General features: G+C 36.9%; 1 protein-coding gene across 1 annotated transcript in view; it reads left to right on the forward strand.

The window, feature by feature from the left end:
• Nucleotides 1-16,692, forward strand: part of BZW2 (basic leucine zipper and W2 domains 2) — a 62,768-nt gene that overhangs the window by 12,509 nt on the left and 33,567 nt on the right. Inside the window, exon 2 of the mRNA XM_004431414.3 lies at nt 9,217-9,281. Coding sequence (XP_004431471.1) covers nt 9,224-9,281 — 58 coding nt within the window. The 5' untranslated portion in view covers nt 9,217-9,223. The remainder of the gene's footprint in view (nt 1-9,216; nt 9,282-16,692) is intronic.

The raw sequence follows: 16,692 nt of genomic DNA on the forward strand, positions 1-16,692 counted from the left end.
CAAGGAAATATATTAACCAGAGCAATGTATTATGAGCATTATAATGCTTATTAAACCTCAAGAATTGAGGTTTGTTTTTAAGGTGCAATAAGTACAGCAGGGTTATTTCCTCCTTCACACATAAGCAAATTCTGAAGGATTTGGAAAGTTATGGTATCTCTGGCTGTAGCAAGCTTTATTTCTAAGTAGTCCCAGAAAATACAAAATCCATGTGTTGTTCAGGTTCCTGGGCTTTTTCAGCTCCCTTAATTATTCTCCTTGCCCCACTTCATTCCCCAAAATATGTATGACTTCCAGTGTTTGCCTTCACTCCATAGTTCTATATCTGTACATACATGTTCACTTTTATTTCTGAAACATTTGAGAGTAGGTTGCATACGCTGTGCCCCTTATTACTTCAGTGTGTATTTCCTAGGAAGAAGACACTTTTCTTACAGAACCACAGTTCAATAATAAAATTCAGTGAATTAACATAGATACCATACTTATACCACTGTAGTCTATACTCCAACTTCATCAATTGTCCCAATAATGTCGTGTGTGTGTGTGTGTGTGTATGTTTGTGTGTGGTTTTTTTCCCCAGTAGAGCATTCACTCCAAGATTCCATACTGCATTTGGTGATGTCTTTTGGTTCTTCTTTAATCTGCAACAGTTCTTTGATCTTCGGGGTTTTTTAAAGAGACTGGCATTTTTTAAGAATACAGGCCAGTTTTGGAGAATGTCCCTACATATGCATTTGTTTCCTCATGATTAGATTCAGGTCATGTGTTTTTGTTTGGAATACCACATAAACGGTATCCTATCCTCATATGTAGAGACATGTGATATGTGTTGTCTCTTGGTTAAGGTGTTATCTTGTTTCTCCACTATGCAGTTACTATTTTTCCTTTTGTAATTTATATGAAGATGCTTTGAGGCTATGTAAATATCCTGTTGATCATCAAGCAGCTCTACACACACACACACACACACACGCACGCACACACACGTCAGGGTACATTTAGCATACATTGATGATTCTTGCATGAATCAATTTTTGGTACAATGATTGCAAAAGAGTGGTTTTCTAACTCCATGTTTCCTTCTCTATTTATTAGTTGGCATTCTACTGGAAGAAAAACCTTTCCCTTCTGCCCAATTATTTCCCTTTCCCTTGTGCACTGATAAGTTGCTTTCTCTGAAATGAATGTGATGAGTATGGACCTGTGGACTTTGGTTTTATTCACTGAATTATTTCCATTGCTGTCCTTAATTATTTTGGTGCTCGAATTGTCCCAGGTTATCAGATTATGCCAGTGGAATTGTCCTCAAGGTGTTTCTTATGTCATCTGATCTATTTTGATCTTTTTTTTAAGCAATTCCATAGTTTCTGACACAGATGTCCCAGGATTACATTGAATCTTCCCTTCTGCAACCTTGGAATCAGCCATTTATCCAAGAAACTTTGGTTTCTTTTAGTAGGAAATGATATTTAGATCCTGTGGCATATTTCTTTTTATGCACAAATATTACTTGTGATGCTTTTGGAATTGGTTTACACTTCAGAAGAGGCTGAAGATTTTTCATTTAAACATATACAATTTTCTAATTATACAAGTTATATGTACTTATAATATAGAAAAGAAAGATAAGTAAAATAAGAGAAATAAAATCCCCCTTGAACCCACTGCTCACGTTGACCGCTGTTGCGTGCTAGTGTATTTTATGGAGCTAAGATCATAGCATGTATGTATATAGATTTGTTTTTTGCTGTTTCTTACTTAGCATATCATTGTTTTCTCCAAGTGCTAAAAATTAAGCAATTGTGATTTTCAGTCATATGTTGCACTTTCAAGTTTCTCTTTTCCATGTTGTCTTGTTATTCTCACTACTACGATATCCGAAAGCAGGCAGAGTTTGTCTGCTGGTGCTCAGCCTCTTCTTTTCCTCCCTCCCTCCTCAAATCCTACTTTGTTCCCTATCCTCCGCCCTCCCCCTGAGTGTCAGAGGATGTAAAATTTTCCATGTGGAAATACATCTATTAGTATCAAAGACTGCGGGAAGCATTTATTTTGTATCTAATCTTTTGATTTTAGCTATGACAAGCTGTTCAGTGATAAATTTGTTTCTCTAGACTTAACAGGAATGTTTGACAAACAGAAACAAGTCATGCAAGGAAATATCTACCTGGTTGTTGCTCTGGTGTGTTTAGACCTGTGTGTACAATTTTCAACTCTAGAGAGCAAGGACTATATCTCCGGTTTTGCTCATCATTGTTTCCTTTTTAGTGCAGGGTTTTCCAGCCTTGGCACTATTGAAATTTTGGATCGGATAACCCTTTGTTGTGGGGGCTGTCCTGTGCATTGTAGATTGTTTAGCAGCATCCCTGGCCTCTACTCACTAGATTCCACTGGCACTCCCCCCCCTCCAGCATGACAATGAAAAACGTCTCCAAACATTGCCAAATGTCCCCTGGGGGGACAAAATTACCCTGAAGTGAGACCACTGCTCTAGTACAATGCCTGACACACAATAAGCACCCCAAAAATACTTGATAAATTAATAAATATATTTAAACCACAGCTAGACATTTAATCATTGGATATTTTTTTGTTTTAGGCCACCATTTCCTCTAAATTCTCAGAATTTACAATTTGAAATATTGTAGGTATGCAGTCGTTATCACAGTCCTGTTGTCTTGTAGACAAAGTTCTGCGGGTCTTATCTAGAACAGAGATTTTAGGGCATTTTGCTATCAAAATACCCTGAAACATTATATTTGAGGGATAGGTTTTCTAAAAGCCAAAGTATGCTACAATGTGTGTAGTGTATGTGTGTTTGTGTCTTTCAGAGTGTTGAGAGACATAAGAGTGACATCAGCAAGATTAGACCATCTGGAAAGTTGAATGAGCCTGATCAGTTGTTGGGGGAAGGGAAGAATGTGGGAGAGATTCCATCTGGGGAAAGTGGCAGGGCCCGGCGAAGAGAATGTGCAGGCCCTAGGGGACTTGTCAGAGATTACATTAACTAGAGGGTTTGAATTGATAAGTAGAGTGAAAGTATTTTAGGAGTTAATTTATACTTCTTGAAAGATTTTGAAAATAAATTCATTGAGATGAAATAAGTGACATTATATAATTGTCTTAATTTATTTCTATGTAGAGATTGTACAGTGATACTTAAAATGTAATTTTTGGAATATTTCCATTTTTATTGAAAGGGAAGCAAAAAATCAACATTCAGAAATAAGATAGGTATATTAGCAATTTTAAGATGTGAAGTAGTTTTGGAAATGTTGTAATGAAAATTTTATCATGGGGATGTTATATCTTCTTAAGGAAAATATAAATGAACACAGTTAACTCTTAGTGCTCTTGTTTTTTCATAACACAGTTCCTTTGGGCTTTGATCTTTCTTTCCTTATAAGGTAGTTGGTTTGCACAATTTAAGTTTCTACCATTCAAGTCCTTCACTGGAAAATATAGTTGTAAATTTTTGAGGTGAGAGCTGTTATTAAGTTGCATGCTTTTTTTTGGGTGTGTGTGAGGAAGGTCAGCCCTGAGCTAACATCCATGCCAATCCTCCTCTTTTTGCTGAGGAAGACCGGCCCTGAGCTAACATCTATTGCCAATCCTCCTCCTTTTTCTCCCCAAAGCCCCAGTAGATAGTTGTACGTCATAGTTGCACATCCCTCTAGGTGCTGTATGTGGGACGCGGCCTCAGCATGGCCAGACAAGTGGTGCGTCGGTGCGCGCCCAGATCCCAACCGGGCCGCCAGTGGCGAAGCGCGCGCACTTAACCACTAAGCCACGGGGCCGACCCCTCGTGCTTTTTAAGGAAGATATTTTTGTTCTTTTATGCCATTAAGGATAAGAATGAAGGGATATGAATATAGGAGTAATATTTTTGTATTAAAGAGAGGAATATTTGATTTTATTTAGAAACATTTTTCTTTTATAGGTAGGCTATTTGTTATTTTAAATTTTTAATGTTTTTTTCATTTATTATAAACACCAAAACTTAACATAGAATTCACTAGGAGCTATAATGAAACTTTTTGTAGAGGCTGGGTGATTTTGATTAGAGAGAGGTTGTTTGTTACAAAATCATGGTAAGGATATTAAACAAGCTAATGTTATTTTGGGCAACAAATTGTATAGTGTTATTATAGGCATATATTTGGTTTATTGCTTTAGAGTGTTAATAATTTAAACTTTTAGGCATTTAATTATTTTTGCTTCTTTTGAGAGAATGATGCTTCGATGCTATTAACCCAATGATTACTGGATATGACAACTTTCTGTAAGGATTTTATGATGTTTGTTCTTGAAGTTTTAGCTTTCATGGAAAGGAGAATAGTTTACAATTATTGGCAATTTTTAGTTTGCTCTTTTAATGATAAATTATTTCACTCGTTTGAAATATAGAATAAAAGGTCATTCTTGAAACTTGCTACGAAACAAAGTACTTTATGAGAATGTTGCAGTCAAGTGGCTCAATTATGTTGTGAGTTTTGTGTGCTAGTGTTATTGTAGCTTTATGAAACACTTTATGCTTTGGGGATAATATTGTTGCCCTATAATTTTTATTAACTTATAATTGAAAGTCTTTTTTGCCCTACTGTCTTAAGTAATATTGACTGCACACAGAAACTTTCCCTTTGAAGTTTAGTACTTTTTCTTTTCTTTCCTGCTGTAGCCACATGGTTTTGAAATTTGGGCAAAATGCTCCTCAGAGCTATTTTATTTGAGAAACATTAATTTAAAAATCCCTATTCTTTGGAAGTATTTTCACCTTTTTATCAAGTTTAAGTGTGTTGGGCCATAAGGAATGCTTTAGAACTTGGTTGCCCAACATGATAGCCACGAGGCACGTTGACTATTTCTATTTTAATTAATGAAAATTAAATAAAATTAAATATTTAGTTCCTCATTTACACTAGCCACGTTTCGAGTGCTCAATAGCCACACGTGTCTAGTAGCCACCATATAAGACAGTGCTGATATAGAACGTTTCCGCCATCACAGACAGTTCTATTGGATATGTTGCTCTAGAACGGGGGTTGGCAAACTACGACCTGGGGCCCAGTCTGATCTACCGCTTGTTTTGTAAATAAAGTTTTATTGAAATACAGCCATAACCACTTGTTTACATATTGTCTATGGCTGCTTTTAGGCTATAACAGCAGAATTGAGTAGTTGAAACAGAGACCATGTGGCTCACAGACCCTAAAATTCTTTCTGTCCCTTTATAGAAAAAGATTGTGACCTTGCTTTAGAGTATACATGTTCATAAAGTTGAAGTTGTTTGAATAGCATAGTTATTATATGTATGGCGTATATTAGTAGTCTAACATGTTACGAGACAGGTTATCATAGTTCAAGGATGAGCCAGACCAGAAGAACAGTCAAGAACAGAGTATCAGACCAAACCTTTGGATTACTAGTTGAGAAGTCATCCTCTTATAGGGACATCTAGAAGATGTCTTTCTCTGGTAGATCAGATTCTTTCCAAAACGAAGAGAAAGAAGAATACCAGGCAAGACAACATGCAAGCTGTCAGTCTTGTACTCAAGGTGGGCTGGACCGCTGGCGGAATTAGTATACAGTTGCCCTGAGGCCCATCCGTGCTTTTGGCCCATTGTCACACCTGGGCCCAGAGTCTGGTTGGGAGTAAGGGAGTGGAACCTGCAAAGGACACAGAGACAGTTAGAAGATGAAGAGAGTGAAATGGGGTAAAATTTATCTAATATGTTAGACCTAAAAATCTTTCAATTAAAATATTTCAATTTAATCTTAAATAGAAATTTATTCAAAAAATTCATTAATAGAGTATCTGGTTTCTAATTTTTGATTGATTGGATCATTTTAGTATTTTGATAGTTTTCTTTTACCTAGTGGAAGGTCCAAGAAATTTAATCTCTTAGGTGACGTGTGAAATACTTAAATCCATTTTGTTTTACCATTTTACATACAATATTTTTTAATACCGTTTTAAGCCATGGAGCTTTTCCATTTTGGTGGGACACAAGCTTATTTTGTATGTGTAGACAAAATACTGTGTACTGTACTGTGGCGTATAGTTTTTTGAATGGAAGCCAAATCATCATGATGTATAAGTTGTATCCCAGACGAAGTTGTCTTCAAGGATTCTGTTAAGCTCTGAATTTTTTTTTTAATTTGTGTATTTTCGGTTAGTTGATTTCAAGTTGTAAATTGTAATGCAATCTAATAAAAGAAAGCTTTTGACATTGGCTTAATAGAATTGTCTTTGTTGTTCTTTTTTGCTGTCCCAGGTTGAATCTAGCACAGTTTCTTATTCCAAGTGCCCTTGCCTCTCTTCGGCGAGGGCTTCAGTGAGTGCCTTATAAAGGCTGACCCTCACTGGAGCAGATTATAATGTAGCACAGAGAGCTAAATATAGAGGGAAGCCAGGCCTGTGCTCCAAATAGTAACAGCTAAATGACAGCGACTTTGGTGAACAGATTATCTTCATTTAGTCTTTCAGTACAGGTAGGTGAGGCTCTGTTTGTTTGTTTGAATTTTTGGTGTTGTGTACATCAAAATCTTCGCATACCTTTTTATGTTTACATGTTATGTTATTTTCCACATAGACTATATTGAGGTTGTGTGAAAAATAAGCCCACGTAACGAGGCTGTGAAGAAACACACTTTTGTGTTTAGAACTGAAGAAAGTCTAAACGGAGCTAAAGGTTTTTAAAAGAGAGTAATTCTCTCGTAGGTAGGCTGTGTTTGCTGGTAATTCTCCATTAGCAGAAAATTGAAACAAAGTGCAAACATAGAGTTAGTTAAGGACTTCTATGTGTTTATATTCCGGACCCTAAAATAAAACTTTTAGAAAGCGCTCACACTTTTAAAATATTTTTTATTAATTCCAAAGTAAAAACGTCTTTGGCAAAGAGTAACTCCTTCCTTGCGTGTTTATCTACTCGACAAGTTTCAGGCTACTTGGACTCCATTTTTGTTTTTGTATCTTGGTACGAGACCCAAACCCTTTAACAGGTATTTTTCTTTGCTAACACAAGAAAACATTTTATATGATACTTGTTGTGTTTTGAGAGGTGTGGAAGTGATAAGGACAACACACACACACACACACATTCATTACTTGTGCCCCAGTGAAATGTTTGCTGATCCAAGGTAGAACCTGTTGAAAATGCCAGCAGGGAAATTTCTGAACGAAAGAGCTTTGCAGTGACTATAAATAATGCATTAGAAGCTCGATTTCCAGCATCTGTCAAATGAAATGAGATTTCATTGATTAAGTTTATTGCATTGGTAACTATTTCAATATGTAGCTGCTGCCCCATACGCACACAGCCATCAATCATTTGCTCTGCGCTTGTTCCAGCTCTGTACTGCTGTTCACATCTCACATTGTGTTGTAAATGATTTTATCTCTGCTGGGCTCTGTGCTCCTTGAGGGCATGGAATCCAGCTTGGTCACCTTTGTATCTCAAAGCATGGTGTATTAAGTTGACTTTATTTTATAGGATTGATAAAAATTCTCTCCACTTACACCATAAAAGAAATTACTTTTTGTGTTCATTATTTTTAATTAGTTTAACTTTTTAAATTATGATTAAAGTTTTCAGTGATAAACAGAAGCTTTCTATGTGAAGTTTCTTTCTATGATAGAAGTTTCTCTTTCATGGGGTGGGGAGAAAGTTTTGGTACATAAATTGAATAATAATTTTTTTTTGTTCTCAAGGATTTCTTTTGAAAACTTTGTGACATAATTAAATAATTTACTTGAATACTGCAAATTTCCTTGATTGTTTAATTGTGTAATGGAGAAAATTAGACATTTTCAAATCATAATTTTAAAAAACTTTGAGAGGTAATTAAATAATTTGCTTGACATTATCTTAATTGTTTGGTCTTTGTAATTTAGGCAATCTAGACATGTTTTCAGATTATAATATTTATGTCTGCAAGCTTATTCTCAATTTTTAAAAGGTCTTGTAGAGCAGGTTTTTCAAAGATAATTTATTATATTTTTAATTGTATATTAAATCCAGTAGAAGACTATAAAATACCCAAATCCCCATCCTCTGAGGTAAACAAATGAAAAACCTGCTAACGGTTTCTTGTATATTTCTTAAATTTACCTTGCATAGAGAAGCAAATATTGTATATACCCTCTTTTAACCAAAAAAATTATGCTTTACACTCTTTTGTTCAACTTGTTTTTTTCCATTAACAATATGACTTGAACGTCTTTCCATATCAGTGCAACAGCTTATTTGACAATTATTTATTAAGTGCTTACTCTTTACTGGGTATTGTTTTAAGTGCTAAAGATACAGTATTGAGTAAAACTACAAAGACCCTACCTACATGGAAGTTACACTCTTAGGGGGAAATAGACCATAGGCACGCAGATAATAATAAAATGGCAGGGACGGCTAAGGACTATGAAGACAAATACAGCTAGGTAAGGAGAGAGAGAGAGAGAGAGTGACAAGGGGCCCCATTAGTTGGGATGGTCAGGGAAGGCCTCACTGAGGAGGAGGCATTTGAGTGAGTGCAGAGAGTGAGCCAGGTGAATGGCTGAACAGGAAAGATCCTTCCCAGCAGAGAGGTGACCTTCTCTGGCACATTGAAAGAAGAAAGGCCAGTGTGGCCAGAGCACAGTGAGTGATGGGAAGAGAGGTAGATGTAGGAAACATAGTCAGTGAGGTAGCTAAGGCCAGAAATGTAGCAAATTTAGATCTAATTCATTCTTTTGTAAAGCTTCATAATGTTGCATTTGACGGCTTATAACTTCTTTAACCAGGCTCATGTTTACGGGCATTTAACTTTCCATTATTTTATACGCCCAACAATGCTACGACTAAGCCCTTTTACACACACGTGTATTTGCATACTTGTGTGGGTATAACTGTGGAGTAAATTCCTAGTAAAGTTAGAATTGCTGGACCACAGGTTATGCACATGTAAATATTTATAGATACTCATCAAATGCTTCCCAAAAGTATTGCATGGAGTCCATCACCTATGCCAAAGTTGACGTCTGGTTGTTTTCCCTATGGCTTTTGTCAACACTAGATATTGTTAAACTTTAAAAGTTTTGTTAGTTCAATAGTTAAAATGATACCTCATTTCAAAAAAGTATATTCAGTATGGGTGAGGTTGAACATACGCTTCTTAGCTAGATACTTTTATATGAACTGCTTATTTGAAATGCATAATCTTTATTTTCTTTGTTTTCAGAAATTTTATGAATAAGCATCAGAAGCCAGTGCTAACAGGCCAGCGGTTCAAAACTCGGAAAAGGGGTAGGTTGTGTTGTGTTTGTGTGTGTGTGTGGGGGGGGGAGATGTGTGTGTTTAAAGTTCTAATCAAAATATAAGATTGGAAATGAATTAGAATTATCCCCATTTCTATCTAACCTCACGACTTCTACTCTTGAGCTCTGGATGTAGAATCTGAAGTTCTGCGTTCAAGTCTTAGAACTGCTAGTTACTTAGGTGTTTGATTTTGGACAAGTCATTTAACTTGTCTGAGCTTTGTGTTCTTAATTACAAAAGGAGGATAATTATTAGCTGTTCAAGTTGCCTTACTCTCATGTGAGGGTATGTGATTGATAAACTTGACCATTTTTTTTTTTGTTTTTTTTTGGTGAGGGAGATTGGTCGTGAGCTAACATCCGTGCCAATCTTCCTGTATTTTGTACATGGGACGCCACCATAGCATGGCTTAATGAGTGGTGTGTAGGTCTGCACCTGCGATCCGAACCCACAAACCCCAGGCCGCCAAAGCGAAGCACTTGAACTTGACCACTACACCGCTGGGCAAGCCCCTAAGATTTACCATTTTTGACATCAGCATTTGTATTTGGTTTTTGCTTTCTTTGTTGTTTTTAAGAAAGTCTTGATAGCAAAGATGATAAAACTAAGAGAAGAGTAATTTAGGCAAAGAGATATTGAAGAGTTTTTACCTTTTCAGAATTTAGAAGGTCAAATTAAGTTTGCTGCCCTAAATATCTTTAAAACCCGGGATATTTTCCAGTGTCTTCTATGTGGGAAGAGTAGTAGTAGACCCAGTTTGATGATGACTTGTAAAATTTCTATTTGTGTGAGTGACTTCTTTTTAGATTATGTTCATCTTATCATCCTTTCTGTGTGAAAAATATTTTAAAAAATTTTTATATTTAATCAGTTTTGCATAATTATATAACAATCCTCTTGGATTTATGAATAGTTGAGCCAAAACTTGATAGGGAAACTTTTTTAAACAGGAAACATGAAATTATTACGTTGACTAACAGTGAGGAGAGTGACTGAAAAATATCTAAGGAAGTGTCATGTATAAAGGTGAAGGATGATTGGATATCTTTCCGAAGGCCTTGTTGCTGACTATGAAGCATAATGCCACATAATGTTCATCAAGTGCTAACTCGTTGAATTGATGACCCGTGCCTTTGGCATTTCCAGTATTGAGGCAGCGCCTGCAGCTGATGATCTTTTGCAGGGCTGGTCTACGTAAGTAACAAGTCCAGTCATGTAGGAAAAAAAGAAGTCTCCATACAATAGGTCATTTGGGTTATAAGAGTTTGTAGGAGTCACTAGATAGCAGTAAGCCTAAATTTAACTGTAAATGCTGCCTGCTGGAAAGCTTCACATTCCCACTAAAAAATGAAAATTCAAAACTTAAAAGTAATTAAAAATGGTAATTTTGTTCAGTATTTCTGTCTTGCACTCTCCCCTTTCCTATCTTGTTCATCCCTGGCTCATCCTCATAAGTTAAGTATTCATATAGCTTGAGCAAACTTGCTCTATTTGGTGCTCATGTTGGTCTTAAAAATTGTGTCCCCACTACATTTCCCCATTGAAACCTGGAAGCAGATATCAGTACAGGATGCTACAACCAGCATGCATTCTTTGTCTCATTGTTTAAAGCAATCTTGGGGGGGAAAAATGACGTAGATGATTTCAGAAGGACTTAATCAGTAAGGAACAATACAGTTTAGAAACCTAATTACAGTTAGGGTATTGTTGGGCCAAGTAATGTGATGATATTTAATGCATGCCTGACTGTGAGGTGCAGAAAGGTTTGCCATCGCATGCCCACTCAGGGAACATGTTAATCTCAGACCTGGATCTCCAGCTCAAGCAGCTTTATTGGTGTGACGCTGATTCACGGTAACTGAGTTCAAAAGCCAAGAGAGGGCCCAAGGATGTGTTGCACAGCAGCAGACGTGATTCAACAAGTAAACTGGCCCTTACAGTCCATCTTCTGGAAAGGTTTTCTCTAATTCTGAGAATTAGAGATTCTGATTCATTTGGTGTTCAAGATTGTGCCTGCATCTTACTGCTGCTGGAGCGCTCAGAGGGAGCTGCCGAGAAATATATTACATACTATTTGTCAGTTGATCTGGATTCAGATAACTCAGGTCTCTTGGGGATTTAAGTGGCTCTTGAGCCATTTTGTACCCAATTGCTGACTGGAAAAAAAAATGGAGTCAACCTCATTTTCTACTCTTCATAACAGTGAATTGCCTCCTGACGATTTATTGTGCTTTGGCGTGGGTGGCCCCAAGGTCATGTTGATAGGCTGTCTCCTGAAGATCTGTCTTCAGTTTGAAACTCTTTCCTAACAAAGCTAATGCTCTTCCACGCCAAGTTAGTACAAAAATGCATTTCTTGGGCCGGCCCCATGGCTTAGCGATTAAGTGCACGCGCTTCGCTACTGGCGGCCCGGGTTCGATCCCCGGGCGCTCACCAACACACCACTTCTCCGGCCATGCTGAGGCCGCGTCCCACATACAGCAACTAGAAGGATGTGCAGCTATGACGTACAACTATCTACTGGGGCTTTGGGGGGGAAAAATAAATAAATAAAATCTTTAAAAAAAAATGCATTTCTTATTGCTAATGTTAAAATTAAACATTATGATAGGACACATCCTACAGAACTCCTTTCAGACTCTCTTTTCCTTTATGAAATATGCACATCTTGTTTATGATATTTTCTCCAAAGAAATTATGTTTTCTAGTGTGGCTTGTGGTCATCTGAAAGGATGAAGATTTCTCCCCTGAGCTATTGTTATGCTTAGCTAAATAAAGTATTTAATAACTGAACTGGCCTCCCTGTGAATTTTGTAGGGAAATTGGATGAAAATTAGTGAAGATAGGAGAGAAAAAAATTGACCAAACTGCAGGCATCCGGAGTCACCATGTACTCAGGTTTCTCCCTGAAACTTCAGATCTGTGCTGGTGGTTTTAAATCACTCTCCGCTTTATAATAAGTGGTGTTAGCAACTAATTGAGTAAACCTTCAAATGTTTGAATATATATGTAAATATATATGTGTGTATATAGTTAGAAGACCCACGATAGTTCTTATTCATTTATTATACCCCAGTGACCTTCAGAAAGGGATGTGGGTTATGTTATTTATTATTAAATTAACAGGTAGGAAAAATGCTATATTAACCAGTTACTGAAGTTCCCAGAGAAAGCAGTCTATTTAGATAACTTACATCATATTTGAGTGTCAGAAATAGGCCTGTTTCTCTATGGCAGTATAAGGGCTATTATGACTAATTCTTCAGTGTCACATTTGTGATTCACTAACACAGTATAAATTTGAGACCCTAATTATATACTTCCTACTTCAAGGGAGGTTTGACCTGCCAAATGGAAGCTCAAGGAAGCAATGGCATATTTTTCTTAGGATTTCGTTAGTATTTCAGCTAGACTGTCCTCAAATGAAATAGGAATTATATGTACTGTTGTTTCAGAAGAAAAAGAACCTTTGGGTAAAATGTCGTATTGTTTCCCCAAATTTCCGTCAGTGTTCTTGCCATTTTCTTGTTCGGGAATTTTGTATTCCTCTGGATGGACACTTTATCTTAGCAGATCGAAGGTTTTTTTCAGCCTACAAAAGAGTGATTAATCCTATCATGCCATCATGGCTTTTTAAGATTCCCAAGCTGTAAGTGATCATTTTGACCTAATGCATTATTGCTCACTAACTTATATTTTCCAGTGCTTTGAATTAATAACTTTCAAATCACGAAAGTCTGTTCTACCGCCTGAGTCAACATCCAAGCACGTTGCCATTGTAGTGAGGGCATCAACTGATTTTAGAAGCTGGTCACAAGACTTAATAAACAGTTGGTGATCTTTTTACTTCCGTGTTCTCATATTACAGGAAAGAAAACTTTTTCTGTTGAGGGGAGGAAAATTACCCTTCGGCTATACCCTGAGTAGGGGGTGAATTCTCCTTTGCTTGCCAGTGAGTTCTTTCTGCGCAGTCACTGTCACCCCTCCTCCAACTCCTCATCATCTGTTCCTCTAGAGTTCCCATTCTCTTCCTCCCCCTCTGCACAACAAGACTCTAATTATATTTTTTCTGCAGTCAACATTTGCATGTTCTTGGCTGTGTAATGTTTTGCTTATGGCATCAAAAGGACTTTTATCTCTTGTTCATAACGAATCGTGTTCAAGTTAATTTACATCTATCTTTATGGTAGCTTAGGCTGCGTGACTCTGACTGGTACTGGGAATGCCATTCTTCTCCTCTGGTTACGAGGCTGTGATCTTAACCCCTTACAACCCATCCCTTCTATTAGACCGCTACAAGTAGTCAGTCTGTGCAAACCAGACAGGTGCTGTCTGCTTTTTAAATGTAGGTTTTAATTGTATCAAAGTCATGTGTGCACGTGGTTTAAATAGTCAACCAGTTCTCTAAGACATGTTATAACAACAGCAAGTCTGCTCCTCAGAGAAACTCTTTCTACCCTTTAACTACTTCTTTTAATATTTACGTTCATGTAGTCAAATAATGTGCTTATATGGCTATTTCTTGATTTTTCTGTTGGAGGTATTGTGTACACACTTCCTACTATGGAAGAGGAGGAATTGGCTCTCTTCCACTGCCCCCACCCACCTGCATGCCTCCTATCCCCCTCTATCCTTTCATTATGTTACAATTTTAGCCGGACCGCTGTTCAGGGTTTATGTTGTTGTAACTTTGTACATGCTATTTGCAGCTGAACTGTTATTTGATTACTTTTCTTTTTCTGAACATCATTTTATCTTTGAATTTAAACAGTTTAATAATTTATCTTTTTTTTTTTTTTTTGGCTTAGTTTTCTGTGCCTTAAAACTAGTCAACCTAACCTTTCCCTTTGTTATGTAAATCTCTTCTTAAAACACTTTAGGAATTCTGACAATGATATTATGTTGAAGGAATTCTTACCATATATCATATCATATTATATTATTATATTGAAAAATTCTCTCCCACTTGGGTTGCTGTCTAGGCCCGCTGTACAGCTCTCAACTTGAGATGCTTGAAATGTCTTCTCACCACTATCCTGAAGAGTATTGTTGCCTGTCTCATATTGTTTCTCTTTTTCCTGGGATCCTCCTTCCTAGATATTCTCTTGTTTTAGTGGAGCGTCTGCTTCAATAGCTTTAAAAAAAAAGAGTGTATGAGAAACACTGGGGCATTGATTGTCTCAAAATACGTTTATTTTGCTCTTACCCTTGATTAGTAGTTTGGCTGAATAACGCAATTCTAGGTTAAAATCGTTTTCCCTCAGAATTTTGAAGAAATTTCTTCTGGTTTCTGGTATTTCTGTTAAAGCAATTCAATGTCATTCTGCTTCTTGACACTTTATATGTAATTTTTTTTTTGCCCCTGAAAAAAAAATAGTTGCTTTATTTCCAGTATTCCGAGATTTCGCGATAATGAATGCACTTTGTTGTGTATCTGCTTTCAAGCCTTGTGCTGGATGCCCAGACAGCCTTTATTGGGAAACTCATGTCCTTCAATTCTGTAAAACCTTCTTGAAATTTTTAAATCATTTTCCTTTCCTTTCTTGTTTTTTAATTCTCTTTTTATTATACTTATTATTTGGACCTTTGACTGCTCTGCCCTTTTTCTTATCTTTTTGCTCCTATTTTCTGGGTCTTTGACTTTTTTTCCTAGTTTCTAAAAGATTGTCTCAGCTTTTGCTTTCAACTTGTCTATTGAGATTTTAACTTTTTCTATCTTTATTTTTCATGTCCAAGGACTCTTATTCATGAAATGTGTCCTTTTTTGTGTGTGTGTGTGTGTGTGTGAGGAAGATCTGCCCTGAGCTAACATCTGCCAATCCTCCTCTTTTATTTTTGGGGGGCTAATATCCATGCCCATCTTCCTCTACTTTATATGGGACACCACCACAGCGTGGCTTGACAAGTGGTGCGTAGGTGCATGCCCAGAATCCGAACCAGCAAACCCCAGGCCACCACAGCAGAGCGTGCACACTTAACTGCTTGCACCACCGGGCCGGCCCTGAAATGTGTCTCTTTTTTATAGCATTCTCCTCTTCCTCCTCTCCTCTTCCTCCGTCTCCTCCTTCTCCTTTTTTATAGTTGTAATATCCACTTATCTCTCTGAAGATATTCATGATAGGATTTTTTTTTTTTTTAAAGTTTTGGGTTCATCCTTTGCCCCTCTCTCCCCACATCCAGACTTATTCTCCGTAAAGGGGAAAAAAAGGTGAAGTCCTTTGAATTGAATCTTAGATCCTTTACCTTTAATCTGGTCATTTTTTATGCCTCGTCTGGCCTCTACTTTGTCGTCATCACTTCTTTTCAACGGTATATGATCGTTACTTTCTTCATGATCTGGCTCTAAACTGACCTTCCCCAAGAAATCTCTCTAGAGTCCACTGAGGATAGAAAGCTACAGAATATCTATATCCCTAAATCCTCTGAAGCCCTTCCAGGGGTTCTACAAAGTCCAAACTTTTCATAATAGTACTAAGATATTATGTGCCCCTTTCACACATTCTCTCATGAGTTTACAGTGGAGTTTTTCAGAGGCTACAGGATGTGTGATATTGCAGCAGATTGCACGCCGCAGATATGGGAAACCACCTGTCTGCTGTTAAACCAGGTGCTAAAGAGCTTTGCAAAAGTGTAAAACAATGCCTCTCCTCGATAACTTTTTTCGTTTAATAAATATTTTTAAATTTTCTGTTTTAATTTCTATAAAGTAAATAACCATAGACATAGCCTCCATATCAAAAAAGCTCTTTGGAATCCTCAGTACTTTTTAAGGATGTCAAGGGGTCCTGAAACCAAAAAGATTGAGAACATCTGCTCTGAAGCTATAAATATATACATATAGCTCATGATATATATTAAAATTTTAAGTATGCTGGAATAATTTATCTTGTAAAAAGAGATGTCCTTCCAAGAAATAACAAGCGTTGGCGAGGATGTGGAAAAAAGGGAACCCTTGTGCCCTGTTGGGAATGTAAATTGACTGATCCACTAAGGAAGACATGATGGAGGTTCCTCAAAAAATTAAAAATAGAGCTACCATATAATCCAGCTATTCCACTTATGGGTATTTATCTGAAGAAAACAAAAACATTAACTCGAAAAGATAAATACACCCCCATGTTCATTACAGCATTATTAGCAATAACCAAGATATGGCAGCAACCTACATGTCCATCAATGGATGAATACATAAAGAAAATGTGGTGTGTGTGTATATATATATATACAATGGAATATTATTCAGCCATAAAAAGAAGAAAATCTTGCCATTTGTGATAACATGGATGGGCCTTGAGGGTATTCTGCTAAGTGAAATAATTCAGACAGAGAAAGACAAATACCACATGATCTCACTTATATGTGGAATCTAAAAAACAAAAAACCCAAACTCATAGATACA

Source organism: Ceratotherium simum, chromosome 1 (genome assembly GCF_057802395.1).
Source record: "Ceratotherium simum simum isolate JZ-2026a chromosome 1, ASM5780239v1, whole genome shotgun sequence".
In the NCBI taxonomy this organism is placed as follows: Eukaryota; Metazoa; Chordata; class Mammalia; order Perissodactyla; family Rhinocerotidae; genus Ceratotherium; species Ceratotherium simum.